The sequence below is a fragment of the Thalassophryne amazonica genome, chromosome 6, assembly GCF_902500255.1.
Source record: "Thalassophryne amazonica chromosome 6, fThaAma1.1, whole genome shotgun sequence".
Classification (NCBI taxonomy): Eukaryota; Metazoa; Chordata; class Actinopteri; order Batrachoidiformes; family Batrachoididae; genus Thalassophryne; species Thalassophryne amazonica.
In genome coordinates this window covers 49695906-49717560 of record NC_047108.1, presented here as the reverse complement: position 1 = coordinate 49717560, position 21655 = coordinate 49695906, and the positions used below count along the sequence as shown (strand labels likewise).

At 41.3% G+C, this 21655-nt stretch overlaps 1 protein-coding gene across 6 annotated transcripts in view; it reads right to left on the bottom strand.

Annotated features, from left to right (window-relative positions):
• Nucleotides 1-18643, bottom strand: part of usp19 (ubiquitin specific peptidase 19) — a 152297-nt gene extending 133654 nt beyond the window's left edge. For 5 of the 6 annotated variants that reach the window (XM_034172162.1, XM_034172163.1, XM_034172161.1 and 2 more), the window contains exons 1-2: nucleotides 18298-18643; nucleotides 3435-3815 (exon numbers count right to left, since the gene is read on the bottom strand). In XM_034172162.1, coding sequence (XP_034028053.1) covers nucleotides 3435-3651 — 217 coding nt within the window. In that variant the 5' untranslated portion in view covers nucleotides 3652-3815; nucleotides 18298-18643. Of the gene's footprint in view, nucleotides 1-3434; nucleotides 3816-18297 lie in introns of those variants that run through there. The other variant, XM_034172159.1, reaches the window with a different exon arrangement.
• Nucleotides 18644-21655: the final 3012 nt, after the last annotated feature.

Here is a 21655-nt window from a genome sequence, read left to right as displayed (position 1 = left end):
CTGCAACAGCCACAACCCAGAAAAACACTGACCTTGTTCATGAAATGGTGATGGAGGACAGACGATCGACGATTATTCAGCTAGCAGATGCTGTGGGAAGATCCCATGAGAGAATTGAACACATTCTGCATGAAGAACTTGGAATGTCAAAGGTGTCAGCTCGGTGGGTGCCACGTCTTCTGACGCCTGATCAGAAACGCACCAGGCTAGTCATGTCGAAGGCAAACTTGACGCAATTTGAAGAGGATCCAGCCAATTACATCTAACGTTTTCTTACCCAGGTTGAGTGCTGGGTACACCACTTTGAACCAGAGACAAAAAAAACAATCAATGCAGTGGAAACACCCAAGGTCACCACCTCCAAAGAAGGCCAAGGTCTTTTCGTCTGCGGGGAAGGTCATGGTTTCAGTTTTCTGGGATGCCAAGGGCATTGTGTTCGTGGACTATCTTGAAAAGGGACAAACCATAAATGGACAGTATTATTCTAACCTACTGAGACAGTTATGCGAGGTTATCAAAAAGAAGCGACCAGGAAAGCTGACGAAAGGGGTGCTGTTCCATCAAGACAATGCCCCAGCTCACAAGTCAACAGTGGCCATGGCCACTATCCACGAGTGTGGATTCAAACTGGTAGATCACCCACCATACTCCCCTGACTTGGCACCCTCGGACTTTCATCTGTTCCCAAACCTAAAAAAAAAAACTTGGCTGGGAAGCACTATCGGATCAATGATGAGGTGATGGCTGCCATTGAGGACTATTTTGACTCTCAAGATGAAAGCTTCTATGCCAAGGGAATCAAAGCACTCAAGCACCGCTGGAAGAAGTGTGTGGAGTTACAGGGAGACTATGTAGAAAAATAACCCTGAATTTGTTCAATTCGACAACTGCATCATAGTCAGCCTTAGAACTTTTCAGCCTACCCTCGTGTGTGTGTATATATATATATATATATATATATATATATATATATATATATATATATATATATACACACACACACATACATATCTCACAGACATGACACAAAACTAAAGTCATTTCAAATGGCAGCTTTCTGGGATTTACATACAGAACACCTAAACAGAAAAAAAACAAGGTTACAATGGGCTAAGGAAAAGCAACCGTGGACTGTGGATGACTGGATGAAAGTCATATTCAGCGATGAATCTCGAATCTGCATTGGGCAAGGTGATGATGCTGGAACTTTTGTTTGGTGCCGTTCCAATGAGATTGATAAAGATGACTGCCTGAAGAGAACATGTAAATTTCCACAGTCATTGATGATATGGGGCTGCATGTCAGGTAAAGGCACTGGGGAGATGGCTGTCATTACATCATCAATAAATGCACAAGTTTACGTTGATATTTTGGACACTTTTCTTATCCCATCAATTGAAAGGATGTTTGGGGATGATGAAATCATTTTTCAAGATGATAATGCATCTTGCCATAGAGCAAAAACTGTGAAAACATTCCTTGCAAAAAGACACATAGGGTCAATGTCATAGCCTGCAAATAGTCCGGATCTTAATCCAATTGAAAATCTTTGGTGGAAGTTGAAGAAAATGGTCCATGACAAGGCTCCAACCTGCAAAGCTGATCTGGCAACAGCAATCAGAGAAAGTTGGAGCCAGATTGATGAAGAGTACTGTTTGTTACTCATTAAGTCCATGCCTCAGAGACTGCAAGCTGTTATAAAAGCCAGAGGTGGTGCAACAAAATACTAGTGACGTGTTGGAGCGTTCTTTTGTTTTTCATGATTCCATAATTTTTTCCTCAGAATTGAGTGAGTCCATATTTTTTTTCCCCTCTGCTTGGTCTAAAAAAGTAACCGTTACTGACTGCCACAATTTTTTTTTTCCTGATTTTTTATAGTGTTTCTTAAAGCCAGAAAGTTGCCATTTGAAATGACTTTAGTTTTGTGTCATGTCTGTGATCTGCTTTTTTTTCTACAAAATTAAACAACTGAATGAACATCCTCCGAGGCCGGTGATTCCATAATTTTTGCCAGGGGTTGTATGATTAAAAAAAGGACTTTATTCAGATTTGGTAAGAGTTTTTAAATCAAGGCTGCTTTTGTGGAAACGCTGCAATCCACAGCCATTTTTCAAACGCTGTTTTATTCACCAAGTATCCACAGAAAACAACGAATTCAACTTCGGTTTGAGCTGGACTCTGTACGGCATGTATAAATATACACTAAACACTAAATAAATCACAGTAATAAAAATTGCAAATGAAATGTTGCAATAAGAGAAAAAAAATGAAAGCCCTGTCCGCAGACTGAAGATTCCACAGACCGCCTAGTCTTATGGTTTGGCAAAACTCTAAAACTCTTAATAATGTGAAAAAAGATATAGTAACCTGGGAAAACAAAGAAAGAGGGAACATCCTAAACTTAAAAATCTGCATGATGGTACAGCCACATTGTTCCATTGCTTAGGGAGAGCCCTGTCACTACTGATATTGTTTAACAACACAAAAGTACTTTATCCGATTACTCAATTGATAAAATAATTGACACAATACTCGATTCCAAAAAATGTTCAATAGCTGCAGTCCGACTCTCTTCCTCAGTGTTCTTGCTGCAGGTAGGAGCAAATTTCTGCCCGGCTGTCGGGTTCAAATTGTCTATTCGTCGAGCACGGATTTCCCAAAAAATCAACTGAATTGTTGCTGCAAATGTGTGCTAAAAAGTTAGCCCCTTCACTGTCTCGAGGCTGTGAAAAGCCAGCTCAGTGTGCAGCCAAGTAGATCAACGAACAGATTATGTCCTCTGAAAGAGAGAAAAACAGTGAGAAAGGAAAAAAGTGAGAGACTGAGGGAGAAAAGAAGAGGGAGAGAGAGTAAACGAGAAAGACAGAGGACTTAATTTTTTACTCTAACTCTTGCTTTGACAATGTAAACATGTCTCCCATATCAATAAAGCTCCACTGAAATCAAAAATTGAGAAGGAGAGAGACAGACAGAGTGCTGTCTTTTCTCTTTAAGTCTATAAAAATTTATTTAAAAAAAATAAAAGTAATTAATTCTTTCACCAAAACATCAAATCTTGGCTTTCATCTTAGACTCACCTTCTGGCAAATTGTAACTGAACTTTCAGGTCTCCTTTTTAAGAAAATCCTCATCTAAAATCAACAATAATATTAAAGCAAACAGAGCTCTGCTATCGGATCGGAAAAGTATCGTATCAGCAGATATCCAAATTCAGGTATCGGGATCAGATCGGAAGCGAAAAATTGTGGATCGGTACATCCATAACCATAATGTCAGTATATCTAACATTACCAAGCTATCGATGTTTGGTAATTAGTGCCAAAAGTGCCAAGACATACATTAACTACTAAAATTTCCCTCAAAAGGAAATACTGGCGCGCAGACTAATTACTACATAATAAATCATTCATTGCAATGCCTTTAGTGTTCCAAACCTTTTTTAACATCTGCAATAAGACCTTCTCCAGCTGCCACGCGTTTGGCCTCTCTGCTCTCTTGGTTCGCCTTGTCCTTTTGCTTCTTCTTGCTGGTGTTGGAGATCAATTCTGTGCCGTTGTCCCTCCCAGGGCCTCCTCTTTGCTGATGCTGAGCTCCACCACAATGTCCCACCACTTCATTCCCAGCTGCACTGCTCCCACCACTGCTGGCCATCTTCAGGCACTTGGCGCTAAGAGGACGCCCGTTGCCAGAATCACTACCGCTGCTGGGGTCTGGATCTGAGGTGTGCCTCTTCCTACCTGGCCCGGCTATCTTGGCGATGATAAATAACGGATCTCTCCCAAAACAAAATCAGGAGGACAGTGAAAGAAAGGGACCTAAAGCAGAAGGCAGAGACAAATTTAATAATACAGTGTACAAACACATGACAGCACAAGCAATTTCCACAAATGTTTATCATCAAAATGTGCTACATTCTTTAATGTATGAAGCTTTTTTTCCCCCTCTTATCTCTCTCTCTTTATTTTGTCTGTAAGTTTTGGTCATCTCCCGAGGGACATTTTACAGGAACGTCCAACTGGGAGGAGGTTCAGCAAAAAAGCAACCAGTGAAATTACATGATACCACCTTTCACTGGACTTTCTATGAAGGGGGGAGGGGGGAGCTAGGTCACTAGGGTGGTTCAAAAAAATAAAAGTTGGAAATTCATTACTCTCACCCCTTCATTTTATGATGCTTTGGGAAAAAAGAAAGCCTGCAAAATATTTTTTGTCATACATTAATATTTAGAGGTAGCACATCATAGCTGAAGGTTGTAAATATATCAATTATCGCTGCCCGAGTGCCCGTGCAATAGGTTATCCATTATCCAGTATCTAATCACATCACTTATAAAGAGGATAGAAGTTAACCACCTGAGTGTAACTAAAGTATAATTTTATATTCAATTTAAAACTATACCTGGGTTTAAATATTTCTCACAAACAACATACGAGGTCTGTGATAAAAGTAACGGACCTTATTATTTTTTTCAAAAACCATATGGATTTGAATCACGTGTGATTACGTCAGACATGCTTGAACCCTCGCGGGCATGCGAGAGTTTTTTCACGCCTGTCGGTTACGTCATTCACCTGTGGGCAGTCTTGTTTCAAGTTGAAAACTTCCACATTTCAGGCTCTCCTGACCCAGGAAGTCGTCAGAGAACAGAGAATTTGCAGAAGAAGTCGGCATGAGGAGTTTATTCGGACATTCCATTGTTAACGGACATTTTGTAATGAAAGAACGTGCGGGCAGAGTCGCATGTCGGGCCGGACCCGACCGCGGGGGGTCGTGACAGGAAAAACACCTCCGTTGGAAACCTTAACGGGCAAGTTGGAACATGCCCAAGCTGTTAAACAATTTATCAGATACTCACTTGTTGAAAGCCATCAAAAGCCACCTGAATTTTACAAATGGTTTTCAACACGGAGGTGTTTTTCCTGTCGCGGTGCACACAGATTTGCGCGCACGTCTTTCATGACAAAATGTCCTTAAACGGTGGAATGTCCGCATAAAGTCCTCATGCCGGCCTCTTCTGAATCTTCTCTGTTCTCTCACGACGTCCTGGGTGAATTAAGCCTTAAATTAGAATGTTTTCAGGTCGAAATAGGCCGACGACGGCGCCTGGAAACGCTGCGCAACGTCCAGCTCCGTGGGAAGTCTTTACAGCGACAGAAACACCCCATAATCTCTCATCAGCTGTTAAACTTTTCACCGAACACCAGCTTAATTTCTCCAATAGTGTCCACTCGGATATCCCTCACAAGTCCAGAAGAAATGTTGATAAAGCAATGTGCGCCGTCTGCAGCGGCTATTCAGACAAAGAGATTCCGATGGGCGGGGTGGAGCACTGCCCACAGGCGAATGACGTCACCGACGCGTGAAAAAACTCACGCATGCGCACGAGGGTTCAAGCATGTCTGCCGTAAAAACATATGAATCAAATCCATTTATTTTTTTAAAATAAATTTTTAAGAAAAAGAAATTTTTTTCATCACAGACCTCGTACTTTCAAAAATGTTATTTTAGGCTACAAGCTGAAAATTTTGCTTCAATTCACAGCTTTTTTTTTCTTTCAGATCTTTGGTGATGGTGAATCTAACATGAGATAAATGTAAAAAGAGACACTTGCTGACTTAACATGCTTAACCATTAACTGGAAACGTCAGTAAAACATGTCAGCTACTAGAAGTAGAACATTTGTATACCTTATTGGTTTCACTGACTGAAATAAAGGGAAACAAATTGCCCTCAAATGGGCAAATACTCAAGGTATTTTTCTTCAAACACACTGATTTGAAGAAAACTGTCCATGATGCTGCTGTGACCTCTATAGACATGGCAATTCCTTTTTGGGAGAGAGCTAGAATCCCACTGAGGGCAAAGCAGCATCTGATCACAAAGTTAGAAAGGTGTTCGGAAAATGGAAAACATTGAAAAAGACCAAGAATCGCAATACAGACAAGCAGAAGAAAGATTGAAACAGTGTTTTGTGAATCTTTGGAGGACTTGTTTGACATGGCACATCAGGATGTCCTAACAATGATAAAGTTTGAAGATGACAGACAGTTCCTACTTGCTCAGCGAGAGAAAGGTAGAGGATGCATGACAGGCATAGATAAAATACAAACTGCCAAAGAACAAAGAGCAGAAAAAAGGAAAGCTGCAGAAGCAAAATACAGAGAGAAACTGGAGGAGCCTGGACTATCTAATGTCTCACTACCTGACACTGTCTCCAGCCAGAGTGAAGAGAACACAGAAAGTCCAGATGAAGAATTTGTTATGTCAGTGCCACAAAAAGCCAGTAAAAATTAAAGCTGTTGTAACACCAGGACTTGCAGCAGCATTGGATAGGACCAAAACAACAGACAGAAGTGCCACCTATATTCTGACTGAAACGGCAGCAAGTCTTGGTCATGATGCAAGCAACTTAAATATCATTATCATGTAAAGGATGTTCTCTTATGTTACACAGCTGTATAATTGGTTCTTGTGCTGATTCATACATTTTTGAATATTAAGTACTGCAAGGCATAAAGAATATTATATTTTGATCTAGCTCCAAACTGTTGTATGGCTGGGGGGCCTGGCTGCCTTTTTGTTTCTGTCTTTTGTTTTTCCTTCCAGGTGGCTTGCATTTGGGACTGAGTGGCTGTGTTGCTGAGGTTATCAGGACCTCACCCTGATCACCTGCGGCTCGTCAGGACTCACAGCTGTGGTGCATCTATATGGATTGGAACATGGTGGCATTTAAGACTGGAGTATACAGTGTGTATGTGCCAGAGACTCGACCTTGTGACCAGACGGGTGAGATCGTCGTCTCGGGAGCCATCTCATCATCAGTGGATGCAGAGAACGTCCAGGGTTTGATGCACGGTCTGTGAAAGAGGAGGGGGTGAGGTCTCACGCTCGTCAGCACACTTCCTGAGGTACGTTAGATTTTGTGACTAACGTTTATACAGTCAGTAAATGTGGTGTCCCTCACACCTTATTATATTGAGCTGTACGTTAGTCATGTATCGGCTTCCACTGCAGTGGAGTTTTGTGAACTGGATGTTCCATGCCTGCAGGTTGGGAAGCTGATTAGTAATTAAGCCAGGAAGTGTTTGCTGTTTATGTACACCTTGAGTGGTCTCTCTGTGTGTAGAGTGTGGACTCACATAATGGTTCCTTCTTTCACAGACTCGGTTTGTTGCGGCCACCTGGGGGGTGTCGGCGGGGGTCCTTGGGTCCGAACGGCTTCTGGCTCCGGACCGTTAGCGCTGCTGGGAGCGCACCGCAATCCACCACGCCAGACCGCACACTCTTTTGTTGTTTTGTATCACATCACTGTTATGTATTAAATTCAGTTAGCCTTTGTACCGTGCTCTGCTTATTTCATACTGGGTCCTTCAAACGCTGGTCGGTTCTCCGAGCTGCGTCCGACACATAACACCAAACAATATGTGGAAATATATAAAGCATAGACTTATTTAAATTTATCAATAATGAAACAGTATTTCATCAATAAAATGAAAATGCAATGTTTGATTGTTACAAAATCTTCGCTACCCCAGTATGTAGGTATTGTAGGAGCATGATACATGTACGAGAAGAACTGCATCTCACAATTCATGTTTTAGTGTTAACTATTTTATGGGATATGAAAAGATTTGATTTTCCAATGTATTGCCATAATTTCTGTCCTGACATATCAATATTAAACTGACAGAATAATTTGGAAATATCTGGAAATGACCATACTATATGACAAAGTTATTGCGAGCAAAATCTTTAAGGGCTGTGTGCTACCAGTAAAAATTATTAGAGTTTTATGAAATTGTACATGATGTGTTTTTATGTTAGGTACAACAAATTTAGAGGGTGAGACTTGAAGTTTTTTGAAAAAAAAATTTGACCATTTTTATGGACCACCCTATAGGTCACATTTCACTCAAGTGCACCATTTCAGTGACAAATGTGAAAAACGTTACATGACTACTGTCAAGTTACAAGAAGTCAACTTTCTGCTCTGCCTTTTTAAGGAGCCCACATGTTGCTCTGTGGCCCACAGGATCTGTATTACAACCCCAATTCCAACGAAGTTGGGACATGAAAACAGAATACAATGATTTGCAAATCCTCTTCAACCTATATTCAATTGAATACACCACAAAGACAAGATATGTAATGTTCAAACTGATAAACTTTATTGTTTTTGTGAAAATATTTGCTCATTTTGAAATGGATGCCTGCAACACGTTTCAAAAAAGCTGGGACAGTGGTATGTTTACCACTGTGTTATATCACCTTTCCTTCTAACAACACTCAATAAGTGTTTGGGAACAGAGGACACTAACTGTTGAAGCTTTGGAGGTGGAATTCTTTCCCATTCTTGCTTGATGTACGACTTGAGTTCTTCAACAGTCTGGGGTCTCTGTCGTCGCATTTTGCACTTCATAATGCGCCACACATTTTTAATGGGCGACAGGTCTGGACTGCAGCCAGGCCAGTCTAGTACCCGCACTCTTTTATTACTAAGCGATGCTGTTGTAACGTGCAGAATGTGGCTTGGCACTGTCTTGCTGAAATAAGCAGGGACGTCCCTGAAAGACGTTGCTTGGATGGCAGTATGTGTTGCTCCAAAACCTGGATGTACCTTTCAGCATTGATGGTGCCATCACATAAGTGTAAGTTGTCCATGCCACAGGCACTAACACATCCCCATACCATCACAGACGCTGGCTTTTGAACTTTACGCTGGTAACAATCTGGATGATCTTTTTCCTCTTTTGTCTGGAGGACACTGTTGTGTGGGCTGCTGAAGAGGAGGTACTGCTGGCCCACCACCACCAGAGGGCACCCTGCCTGGAGTGCGGGCTCCAGGCACCAGAGGGCGCTGCCGCCTCACAGGAGCAGCCGGGGTGACAGCTGACATCACCTGTGACAGCTGTCACCACTCATCTGATCTGCATCGGTATATCAGCAAGACGTCATCTCCACCTCTTTGCCGAGATATCGTTCTACCTGAAAGGTAATATCCTCAGCCTGACTGCTTGATAGAAAGCCTTTTTGTTGTGATTTTTGTGAGTGATAACAGACTTTTTCTCCAATGAGAGGTGGAGGTAGCTTCCCTGCCGTGCAGATTGCTGGGTGCAGACGCACCCACGTTTAATTGTGTTTTTGTTCCTCGCCAGCAGTACCAGGTCCGACACGCGGAGGCAGTGGCCACCTGGGAGTTCGGGACTTGGCGGCTCCAGTATTCCCGGGGTCTGGTGGCGGAGGAAATCGTGTGGTTCCGGTTCTGCTTTGGACAGGCGTCTCCTATCTTCGAGCCTGCCCACACGACACCTTGTAATTTGACCTTTGATCAATTGTGGAATCTGTTGTGTTTGTTGTGCACGTTCGCAACAGTAAAGTGTTGTTATTTGACCTATTCTATTGTCCGTTCATTTGCGCCCCCTGTTGTGGGTCCGTGTACTTACACTTTCCCAACAGACACGACATCCATGATTTCCAAAAACAATTTGAAATGTGGACTGAGACCACAGCACACTTTTCCACATTGCGTCTGTCCATTTCAAATGAGCTCGGGCCCAGAGAACGCGGCGGCGTTTCTGGACATTGTTGATGTATGGCGCTTGCTTTGCATAGTAGAGTTTTAATTTGCACATGTAGATGTGGCGACGAACTGTTAACTGACAACAGTTTTCTGAAGTGTTCCTGAGCCCACGCGGTAAGATCCTTCACACAATGATGCCGGTTTTTAATGCAGTGCCGCATGAGGGATCGAAGGTCACAGCATTCAATGTTGGTTTTTGGCCTTGCCACTTACATGTAGAAAGTTCTCCAGATTCTCTGAATCTTCTGATTATATTGTGGACTGTAGATGATGGAATTCCTAAATTCCTTGCAATGGAATGTTGAGAAACATTGTACTTAAACTGTTGGACTATTTTTTTCACGCAGTTGTTCACAAAGTGGTGATCCTCGCCCCATCTTTGCTTGTGAACAGCTGAGCCTTTTGGGGATGCTCCTTTTATACCCAATCATGACACTCACCTGTTTCCAATTAACCTGTTCACCTGTGGAATGTTCCAAACAGGTGTTCTTTGAGCATTCATCAACTTTCCCAGTCTTTTGTTGCCACTGTCCCAGCTTTTTTGAAACACGTTGCAGGCATCCATTTCAAAATGAGTAAGTATTTGCACAAAAACAAAAAAAGTCTATCAGTTTGAACATTAAATATCTTGTGTTTATGTTGTATTAAATTGAATATAGGTTGAAGAGGATTTGCAAATCATTGTATTCTGTTTTTATTTACGTCACTGGAATTGAGGTTGTACAAAAATAAAGAAAATACTGATGGTAATATTCTTAAGTTTATAAATTGTAAAATATTAATTTGACAGACACTGATAGCGGTATCAGCTAAACAAGTACATAAAAAAGATACATATAAGGTACATATGAAGAGTTGAGATGCAAAACCCAGTAAGTGTTTTGTTTTTGTTTTGTTTTTTTAATGGAGAAAAATGCAGTTCAAAATGGAGATTTAAAAGAAACCATATTTGGAAATGCACAGACTTTCATCAATAAAATGAAAACGGTTTGTTCAAATTCTTTCATATTTTGCACACTGATGGTCCCCTTGACAGCCAAGTCCATGTTGGCCTCAACTAAAAATTGATGGTTTTAGAGATACTGGGTTTTTCATCTGAACTCTTCATATACACACACATGAATAGAGTTACAATGAGTAATAACTTAATCGATGATTATTCAACCACAAAATTAATCAACAACAATTATAATATTTTAGTAACCATTTTGATTGGCAGTAATGGTGACCAAATGGTTAGTTCGCTCAATGCCAGAGCTAAAGGTTCCTGGTTCAAGGCCAACCTTGTCCATTCTCCATGTATTGTGGAGTTTGGTCATGAAGGGCATTCGGTGTAAAAGTTGTGCCAAATCAACATGCAGATCTACCTCATATCTGCTGCGGCAACCACAAGTAAAAAAAAAAAAAAAAAAAAGGGAGAAACCAAAAGAACTTAGATGTTAATCATTCTGATTGTTTTATTTATATACATAAATACACACACACACACACACACACACACACATTCTTTGATTACAGCTTCTTAATTGTCAATATTTTCAGGTTTAGTTTACCAGCTGCTTTACTCCTATCTGGCAGTAAAGGGAGTATCTGCGGGCTGCGGATAAAACAAGACATTTTCAGACACCATCTTGGGATCTGGATAACGCTGATCAACAATTTTCACCATTTACTAACATTTTATGGACCAAACAACTAAACAAGAAAATAAATTGATCAATTAATTGATAATGAAAATAATCATTAGTTGCACCCTTAAAACTGAATGTGTGCTATAAATAAAAAGATAAAAATTTACAAAGTCATGTACCAGACAATGGTCATAGAAGATACAGAATGTGGAATAAAAGATAACTGAAATGAAGCCTCACACAGCCTGATCTGCTGCCACGACACGAAGCATACTTGAAGGTGCATGTATAATGGCTCAAATCGTAGCACATGAAACTATCACAAAGGGATGAAAGTTGATGCAAGAATCTGCTCTATGAATGTTCAAATACTGTGGACTGAAATGAAGGAAATGACATTCATATTTCGCTATCTACAAACATATAGGGATGGGGTAGGGTCACACAGAGTCACGTTTTTTTTTTTTTTTTTTTTGCATCCAATCCAAACCTGAGTCATTTAATTTCAAGTCTCTGCCAATACAGAGTCACAATCTGACACTTTTTGCATCCAATCCCAACCTGAGTCTTTTAATATCAAGTCTCTGCCAATACAGAGACTTGAGTCACAGAGAGTCAGGAGCTCAAAATTCCATTATATCTGTTTTTATTTGTTTTGTTTTATTTTAATCAATTTAGCTTTGCTAAGGGACTATATAACCCATCCAGAATCACTTCCATCATAATTTTTACACTTAAGTTCATATCGCGATATATACAGTTATGTGAAGGGATTCAATTTATACCATGATAGGAATTTTAAATCATATCGCCCAGCCCTAGTCTGGATGCCTACAGCCAGTGTCCATGGATGTAAACAAAGAGAGATGAGGGACCTTTAAGGCAATTTTAGACCCTGAAGACGTAACTGAAGCCGTTATTAACTCACCATTCACGGCAGCAACAGTAGCGGAACTAAAAAGATTACACTGCAACTTTAAAAGGCAAAATAAAGGATCTGACAGAGGTACGTTTCGATGAACTTGATTCTACAAGTTGTTACCTTGTGAGTGATGAGTAAATTGTACATATTTAGAGGTTTTATATCAAAAGTTAATAGAATGCTTAATATTTGACCTTTTTCCACAGGGGGAAAACTGTCGTTTTAATGAAAATAATCTTGGCTATGCACCTCTGAGCTCATTCAGATCAGTAAGTGTGCACTGCATCATCTATGTGCTGAGCTAAGCACACGCATTTCTCAGTGGATGGGACTCAGAACCTCCAGGGAAAAAAAGAGAAACAAAGAAAGAGTTGTTTCTGAACTAAACACAGCAGGACAAAGCTGCTCTGGGTGAAGGAGAGAATTTCAGGAGGAATTTACTAAGTTATGCGTCAAATGGCGGCCATGATTTTGTCGCAAGTTGTGGACAAAATTACTATATTGGTGGTTTTAATGGACGTGGTTTATGCAGAAAAATCATTGGTGTGTCTACCATGTAAGTTTTCTGACTACTGCAGACTCGGTGGGTTGATGTCAATTTGAACTTGCTGAACTTTCTCTTATTTCCAGTCCTTCTAATATTGTTTCTAAACGTTTTCTTCAGAAAACTGTTGTGTATAAATTAACAGTTCTGTGACACATTTCTGCACTCTGTCCTCTTCCATGTTTTAGCCTGATGCCTTGTTTTCATCGGACATGCAAAGCTATGTCACAGCGCGCAGCAGTGAAAGTTGGATTGGGTTGAACTTGGGCCGTGGCAGCCACATCAAGGTCTGACAACAAGCGGCAATGCGCGCTCCCAGCAGAGCGTCGCGCAAGTTCAGTTTTTGTCACGACCAGTGGTGGGCACAGTTCCGCTAACCGCTAATATCAAAGATAATGTTTTCATTATCAGATTAGCTTTTCAGATAACTTTGAAACATCATCGGACCAATTTGATAAATTTTGGTCCGATAATTTTTTAAATCGCTAACATTTTTGCAGGTGAAGTAAATAAAGCTTTAACAGATAAAACCTTTGTTAAATCTAATATCAAAGATTTCAGCGCTTACCTGTTTTGTAGCAGATAAACAGCTCTGTTCTCTGTAAACAGAGGAGAGCTGGTTTAGGGAGAAACCGCTCTATCCTCTGCAGTCAGAGGCGAACTGGTCACAAGATCATTGCTCCTGACACCATACTAATTCACTGCCAATAATAACCCAAGTCATCCAGAGGCATACAGTTTTAACTTATGGTTAAAATTTTAACCAAACTAATTTCGGACATGTTATTTAAATTAACGCCACTTCCTAAGTTTTATAACGTGAAAATATCAGCTATATGTTTTAGTTTTAAAGTACTGCAATAATTTTGAAGGTTTTGGTGTGGACATGCTCTGCTCCCCAGTGCATAATGGGTACAGTCACGACAGGAGAAATGCATTTGAGACGCTCTGATCAGGCTCCACACGGACAACAGCATTAAACTCTTTGTATATTGTGCCTAAAACTCTTATGAATATGTTCTCTGGGTTTATAGATGTTGTTACTTGTTATTGTTTTTGTTTTAAATGTCAGTAGAACCTCAGGTTGCTTTTCCAATATTTTCCTGTTTGCTCTACGGTCTCTACTGCCATCTACTGGCCAGTAATGTTCATGGCAGTATTTGCCTTAATTTGAGATATCCCATAAATTATAATTCTTTGAGTGTCTGAGAGTTGTTGCAGCCTCTTACTGCAGCTAAAGAAACAAAAGTATACATTTTGGTTGTATAATGTTCATTTACAATTGTCGCTGTGGATTTTGTTGTTAAAAAAAACAAACTGGTACACAAAGGATTATGGGTAAGGGGCTGGGCGCCAGTAGATGGCAGTGTTCTATGCATTTTGACCCTGGTTACATCAGACAGTTTTCAAATCACAACTTGACTTAGTTGGCTTTTTTTTTTTTTTTTTTTTACATATAAATGAAATGACATTTTACAAAAGCACATTTAAATGCCAACACACACATCACGTCACATTAACGTGTTGGTTTTTACATCAAATGAATGAGTCAACCAATCAGTGTTAGTGGAGGCTCATTTACCCATAATCCCTTTCGCATCTGTGTTTGTTACAAAACTTCAGAATTAGTGCATTATTTAAAATTAAAAGATGTGTTATATTTTAACTTTGTACAAATGACAGAATTGAAATTAATGGAGTTATTTTATCCGTATTAATGGTATTTATAAATCACAAAACATAAGTCAGCACTGCTTTATTTTCCAAGACCTCCACCCCACGGCGACACTGCTATTGAGTAGAGAGTTGAGCTTCACTGCTCCTCTCAACTGTTTCACTGCTGCACGCTATGTAGTAAAAAGGAGCTTCCAGTAGTGGGCAGGGCGCACAGAGACAGAAATGACGACTCATTGTTTGGGTCTGTGGTCATCTTTGATGCTACCAGAAGCGATCATCGTGTTAAAACTCAAAATCAGCTAGTTAGTAGCTGTAAGTGTACTGGAGACAACACTGTAAGTTATCGGTTATCGGTGAGCTGTCGCTTCCGATAAATTTCTGGGTGGTTTATCGGTTTAGCTTTATAAAAGACAACTTTTCAGTTAGCTGATTATCTGTTATCGAAGCTAACTTTTTGGTTGGCTGTGCCCACCACTGGTCGTGACACTTCTCATTAAAAGTAATGGGTTTTAGAGCGATGTATGACGCATTTAAGGCCTTGAACAGGTTCAGTGTGAAAGACCCTTTAGTTTGTAATCCAAGATGTAAAGCTGAAGTTGCAGGAAATGGCTTCCACTGGTATCTGAAAAAGGCAAAATGCTAAAACTTCGCCCTGCCTGATCTCTAGTGCCGTCATGCTCTAAATTTCTGGGGAGAGCCCTGTGCAAAGAGCTGTGTGGCTGTGCTTTACCAGGAGCTACCAGGCTACAAGTTGGTAACAATAGAAGCTTTACAGCCACTATCTCCATGCTATCAGTCAAGATGAGGCTCTATAATGAGTCTGTGCAACCACTTATGAAGAATTTATTTGAAGTTTTATTGATAAAGCAGAAATGTGCAGTGTTTATTGTCTAGAACGTAACAAAGGGTGGCCACTGGTAAAAAAATAAATAAATAATCATAATAATTTTGCAAAACAATTCATAAAAGCTTTTACAGAGAAAGTCATTTTACAGATTTTTCCAAAATTATTATGATCACACATCTTCAATATAGCTATTAAATTAAAAGTTCAGCAACCTTAAAATTAAAATGAAAAAATTTAAGACTTAATATGGACAGTAAAACATTGTAAAACAGAAAAAAATGTAAATTTAATCATAAGTGTAACATTAAGAATAACAGTTTATCAACTTGACTTTTATCCAATTAAAATAAAAACTCCTAGAAAAAAATACTTTTCAGTTACACAAGCATTTATTTTCAATACCCTGTAGGTCAACTGTAGTACAGGACAGGCCTTTCAATCAAATTAAAGAGAAAAAAGAAGTTTGTGTCACAACCTGCATCATTGGTCAAAGTAAGACTGAAAATTTCTACATCTTGAATAGTCAAAAATCGAATTATTGTGCACCCCCAAAATAAACTGTAATACAAAACATTCCTTTGATGGCGTGATATGGAAGGGCTGGTTCCCAATATTTTCCCTCGACTTGGATTCCTCTTGCTGATTACCCTTAACCACATTTTTTTTAATTCACAATATCATTTGGAATTCCATGAATTGGCCGTTTGTACATCCATATCAAATGCATTGCTTCTCCATTATCTGTTTCTATGTTGAATGCAAAAACATTTGTTCATGCATAAACACTACAGTATGACAGCTGCGAGTTAGCTGCACTAACAGCCACTCTACTTTAAAGCCGTGGTCACAACCCACCGTACTTGCACGTGCGTGCAGTCTACTTGCAAAAACGTGGGCTAAATTTGGAGATCCGTACGTCGTAAGTACTGCCTCAGTACGAATTTAGGAGCACGCAGACACGCCGTAGAGGTTTTTAGTGCATGCAGAACTGTCGCTGCGGTCAGGCTGCGGATTCACCAGCAGTACCGATGATGCACGTTGTGAGTACTGCCTCAGTACGGATTCAAAGCAGCACATTTTCATTCAATTACTGTTGAATTAACCAAATCCGTACGGAGGCAGCAGGCTACTCATCACATACTATGGAAATACATTGTAGATATCAGATCTTGAAGATTGTGATACACATATATAAATTAGAATTAAGTTGAAATTTAAAAAGCTGGTAATCAAGTGTGTAGTGAATATATTCCTCTATCAGTGTTTCACACCTTGTGTGACTTTTCACTAACAGGTTGGACATGCTCATGCATCGCCAACGCCGAAAAACACCTGCCGCTCCGGTCCCGCTCATAAAAAAGAAAAGCCGACCCCACACACACGCACTGCTTTATTGTCACCTCTCTTTATCGTTACACTCCCAGAGATGTGCGTTGAACGTACTCCCTCCCTCCTCTTGGTACTGCCTCCGTACGTTTTCACAAAAACGTAGTGGCCGTGGCATCCACAGAAAACGTATGGCGAAAAAAAAAGCACGGTGGGTTGTGACCGGCGCTTAAGAGCAGGACAGCTCGGAAAGTGATGTTGCATTGAATTCCCTATTGAATGTCCAGCAGTAATGTACATGTAATAATAATTCTAATAATAATAATTATTATTATTAGCGTGTTTTAGCGTGTGGGGATCCATAGGCTCTGGATTGGATAGGGTTTATAAAATAGGTAGCTGACATTTTTCAAGGGTGGTAATGAATTGTGCAAAGTTTCGATCATGAGTTGGAATGGAGTGCGTTTCCAGAACGTTTTTATAACCTTAGACCGTAACAGTTTTCGAGGAAGAACTCAACCCTTTATTTCCTGTTAATTACATGTTTATGTTAATTTACTGTCTTAATGTATTTATAAATTGTAGGGGTGGTGGCCAAGTGGTTAATGCACTTGGTTTCAGTGCGGAAGGTTCCCGGTTCGAATCCCACCCCTACCACATGTAATGTGGAGTTGTGTCAGGAAGGGCATCTGGTGTAAAATTTGTGCCAATTCAACATGCAGATCCACCTTGGACTTGCTGTGGCGACCCCGAGTACAAAACAAGGGAGCAGCCGAAGGGACTTACTAATGTATTTATAAATTGTTATGGTTCTTGTTATATACACACTGTCATTATTATTTTATTAATATTTCTATTTTGATCGATCGATTGCCGTATACACTCTGACTAGATAGATAGATAGATACTCTATGACTGCTGAGACAGGCACCCCCCACCCCCTTGATTGGAGTAAGTGGGTATAGAGACTGAATGTAACACCTTGGACTACGCACTGACATGGGCAGGTGTGAATGGGCAACTGTGAGACATCACTGTAAAGCACTTTTAAAGTCTGTATCAATTGGAGAATTGCTACATAACTTCAGAGCTTGATTCCTTAACAGTAACACTAAGTTTTCTGTTGTGACAGTCAGTACAAAATTTTTATAAACATGGAACTTAGAGAAATAGGCACTTAAGCAATGCCCAAACGTGTTGGCTTTAATTAAATGCTGGTATAATTAGCTGGCACCTACAAGGGTTTGTTCATTTTATGGCACATGATTGTGACTCTCACGTGTTCACCTGACGCTGCATCACTGAATTGTCCTTAAACTACCATGACGTCACCGCTAAACACAAAATCTTAACCAGCGTTTATGCTGCTGATTCCATTTTTGAAAAAGTAAATAAACACGAAATTACATTTCTGTGGTCATCTCGTCAAGCGCTGTTTCATGGGAAAGTAGACACCTATAATATCTCAAGCATTATGAGATTTGCAGCATAAAGCAGCAAAGTACGGGCACTGCGTGCGTCGGTATTTCGTTAAAACACAAAATATTGTGCATACAGCTTGCGACAGTGACACATCTGCGACTGTGTCCCCGCAGAGCGGACTGTCCGGGTTCTCCGATTAAATGCTCGGACAGTCTTCAAGCCGCTAATGTCATTAGCCGCATCCATGCTAATGCTAACAGCTCCCATTATTTCACACAAACAAAATGACACCGAGCGCACTTGAGGGGCAAAACATATCCGATAAATTGTAACACTTCAATAACTTACAGGTCTGAATGAGCAAGTGAATGAATTCCGTTTTGTCACACAGAGGACCCGGAGTCTTGTTGTGTGTGTAGCCGGCTGATGAGCTCCTCGACGCCCACAGGCCGCTGCGCTTCTTCCCGCACTCTAACCGCGGCAGTCCGCCCTGCTTCCAGAACATTCGCTCCTTTATCCAGGCCCCATCTCTGATACGTATTCATACATAAACCATCAACTGTCATTCAGCCTTTACAGAACGAGTCGCGCTTTTTGTGGAACAAAATAATATTTAGCCGCAGTCAAAAGCAAAACTAGAAAGAGAACGCGCACAGGGCACTTCCTGATTTGCGCGTTCACATGATCTCTTTGCGCTCTCTCTCTCTCTCTCTCTCTCTCTCTCTCTCTCTCTCTCCTCTCTCTCTCTCTCTCTCTCTCTCTCTCTCTCTCTCTCTCTCTCTCCCCTCGCTCCCCAGACACCCCCCACATCTACGGCCCTCTTAACCCCCTGCCACTTGAAGCATTTTCTTTATTTGCATTCTCACATGCCTGGGAAGAAAAGAGTCCTCACCATCTCATTTAGGTCTGTCACACTTTATTTTCATTAAATATGCTGGGAGCATAATCATGGCAAAAAGCATTTCCTTTATTTGCATCTTCCATGCCTGGAAAAGAGTCCTCCCCATGTAATTTAGGTCCTTCAAACTTTTTTTCGGTAATGCTTCTGAGGAGCAACTACAGCCCTCTTATGCTCCTGTCACACATAGCCAGAATCATGCAGAATGGCATCAGAATGTCGGATCGGGGCACATCCAAAAAGTGTCAGATTTCAGTTCCAAAACATTCTGACAGCCCTCTGCGAGAGTCCACACAGTTGATCAAAATCGGCCGGCGGCCCGAGTGTGATGCACATGTTCCAACCCCTCTAGGCACCATCGAGATGGCACACCTAACTGATGGCGGTCCATGTTCAACAACCCTGTCACACATAGCAAGAATGTGGAGGAAGCATGCTGGACACTGCAAATAGTGTCATATAGAGGTGGCGGATCGATCCTAATATTGATAATATCGATACCAACGCTGGTATTAATACTGAATGATCCTCATGTAAAAAGATCGATACCCAAGCTTTTTTCTCTCCCGCACGCAGATTCATCAAAGTTTACTCTCTGTCAGAGCAGCGCTGCGCTGTGCCACACAACTGGCCCTCTACCTCAGGAGATTTTGTTTTAAGTTGTGTTGAGTGATATTTTTTTAAACAAAAATGCTTATTGTGATAAAGTATTTTGTTGTCACGTACAATGTTTGCCGAAATTCCATCGTAAGTCTTTTAGATCCTTTGGATCTACGAGGTCTGTCCATAAAGTATAGGTCCTTTTTATTTTTTTCAAAAACTATATGGATTTCATTCATATGTTTTTACGTCAGACATGCTTGAACCCTCGTGCGCATGCGTGAGTTTTTCCACGCCTGTCGGTGACGTCATTCGCCTGTGAGCACCCCTTGTGGGAGGAGTCGTCCAGCCCCTCGTTGGAATTCCTTTGTCTGAGAAGTTGCTGAGAGACTGACGCTTTGTTTGATCAAAATTTTTTCTAAACCTGTGAGACACATCGAAGTGGACATGGTTCGAAAAATTAAGCTGGTTTTCAGTGAAAATTTTAACGGCTGATGAGAGATTTTGAGGTGACACTGTCGCTTTAAGGACTTCCCACAGTGCGAGACGTCGCACAGCGCTCTCAGGCGCCGTCATCAGCCTGTTTCAAGCTGAAAACCTCCACATTTCAGGCTCTATTGATCCAGGACGTCGTGAGAGAACAGAGAAGTTTCAGAAGAAGTCGGTTTCAGCATTTTATCCGGATATTCCACTGTTAAAGGAGATTTTTTTTAATGAAAGACGTGCGGACGGGTCCGCGCGTCGGCTCGCAGCCGCCGCAAACGCTCCGCCGCAGGAAAAACACCTCTGTTGGAAGCCTTAAGGACAGTTGGAACATGTCCAGCTGTTAAACAATTTCTCATATACTCACTCCACTGAAAGCCATCAAAAGCCGCCTGGATTTTACAAATGGTTATCAACACGGAGGTGTTTTTCCTGTGCCGCCGCACCGCGCCGGCTGCGTCCCGACGCGCGGAACCCGTCCGCACGTCTTTCATTAAAAAAAATCTCCTTTAACAGTGGAATATCCGGATAAAATGCTGAAACCGACTTCTTCTGAAACTTCTCTGTTCTCTCACGACGTCCTGGATCAATAGAGCCTGAAATGTGGAGGTTTTCAGCTGAAACAGGCTGATGACGCCGCCTGAGAGCGCTGTGCGACGTCTCGCACTGTGGGAAGTCCTTAAAGCGACAGTGTCACCTCAAAATCTCTCATCAGCCGTTAAAATTTTCACTGAAAACCAGCTTAATTTTTCGAACCATGTCCACTTCGATGTGTCTCACAGGTTTAGAAAAAATTTTGATCAAACAAAGCGTCAGTCTCTCAGCAACTTCTCAGACAAAGGAATTCCAACGAGGGGCTGGACGACTCCTCCCACAAGGAGTGCTCACAGGCGAATGACGTCACCAACAGGCGTGGAAAAACTCACGCATGCGCACGAGGGTTCAAGCATGTCTGACGTAAAAACATATGAATGAAATCCATATAGTTTTTGAAAAAAATAAAAAGGACCTATACTTTATGGACAGCCCTCGTATGAAGCTTAAATATGAAAAGGTATCGGTATCGATATCGGCGATACTGGGTCTGTATTTACTTGGTATCGGATCAATACCAAAATTCCCAGTATCGCCCACCTCTAGTGTCATAATCCGACACAGTCAGGAGGAAAAGAGGCGTGGTCAGCTGTATCACAGTGCAGACAGACTGCCTCGTCCACACTTGTCAGATCACACCCAGAACGTATAGACAACACAGACTGCTGTCAGATGGACATAAAAGGCACTCCAGACTGCCGATCTCCAAATGTCTCCATGGCAGACCTGAGCGCTGTTTGCCTCACGGGCACATGCGCGTGTGTGTGCATGGCGCATGTGTGCTCAATTATCAAACAGCCAAACATGCACATTCGCACGCATGTGCGCATGAGGAACACAGCACTCCCTCCCACTCCAGTCCCGTGTTTGTCATCCAGATGTTTAGACATCAGCAGTCTTCAGCGCCTTTTAAGGCCGTATGACAGCAGTCTGTGGCATCTATCTGTTGTCTACATGCACTTTGGATGTGCAGGTTTGGACAAGGTAATCTGGATGCGTTCTGACACGGCTGACCATGCCTCTTTTCCTCCTGACTGTGTTGGATTATGGCAATATTTGCCACAATTGGGCATGGTTCCTGCACATTCTTGCTATGTGTGATGGGGGCTTTAATCTCCTGCCACTTTAAGC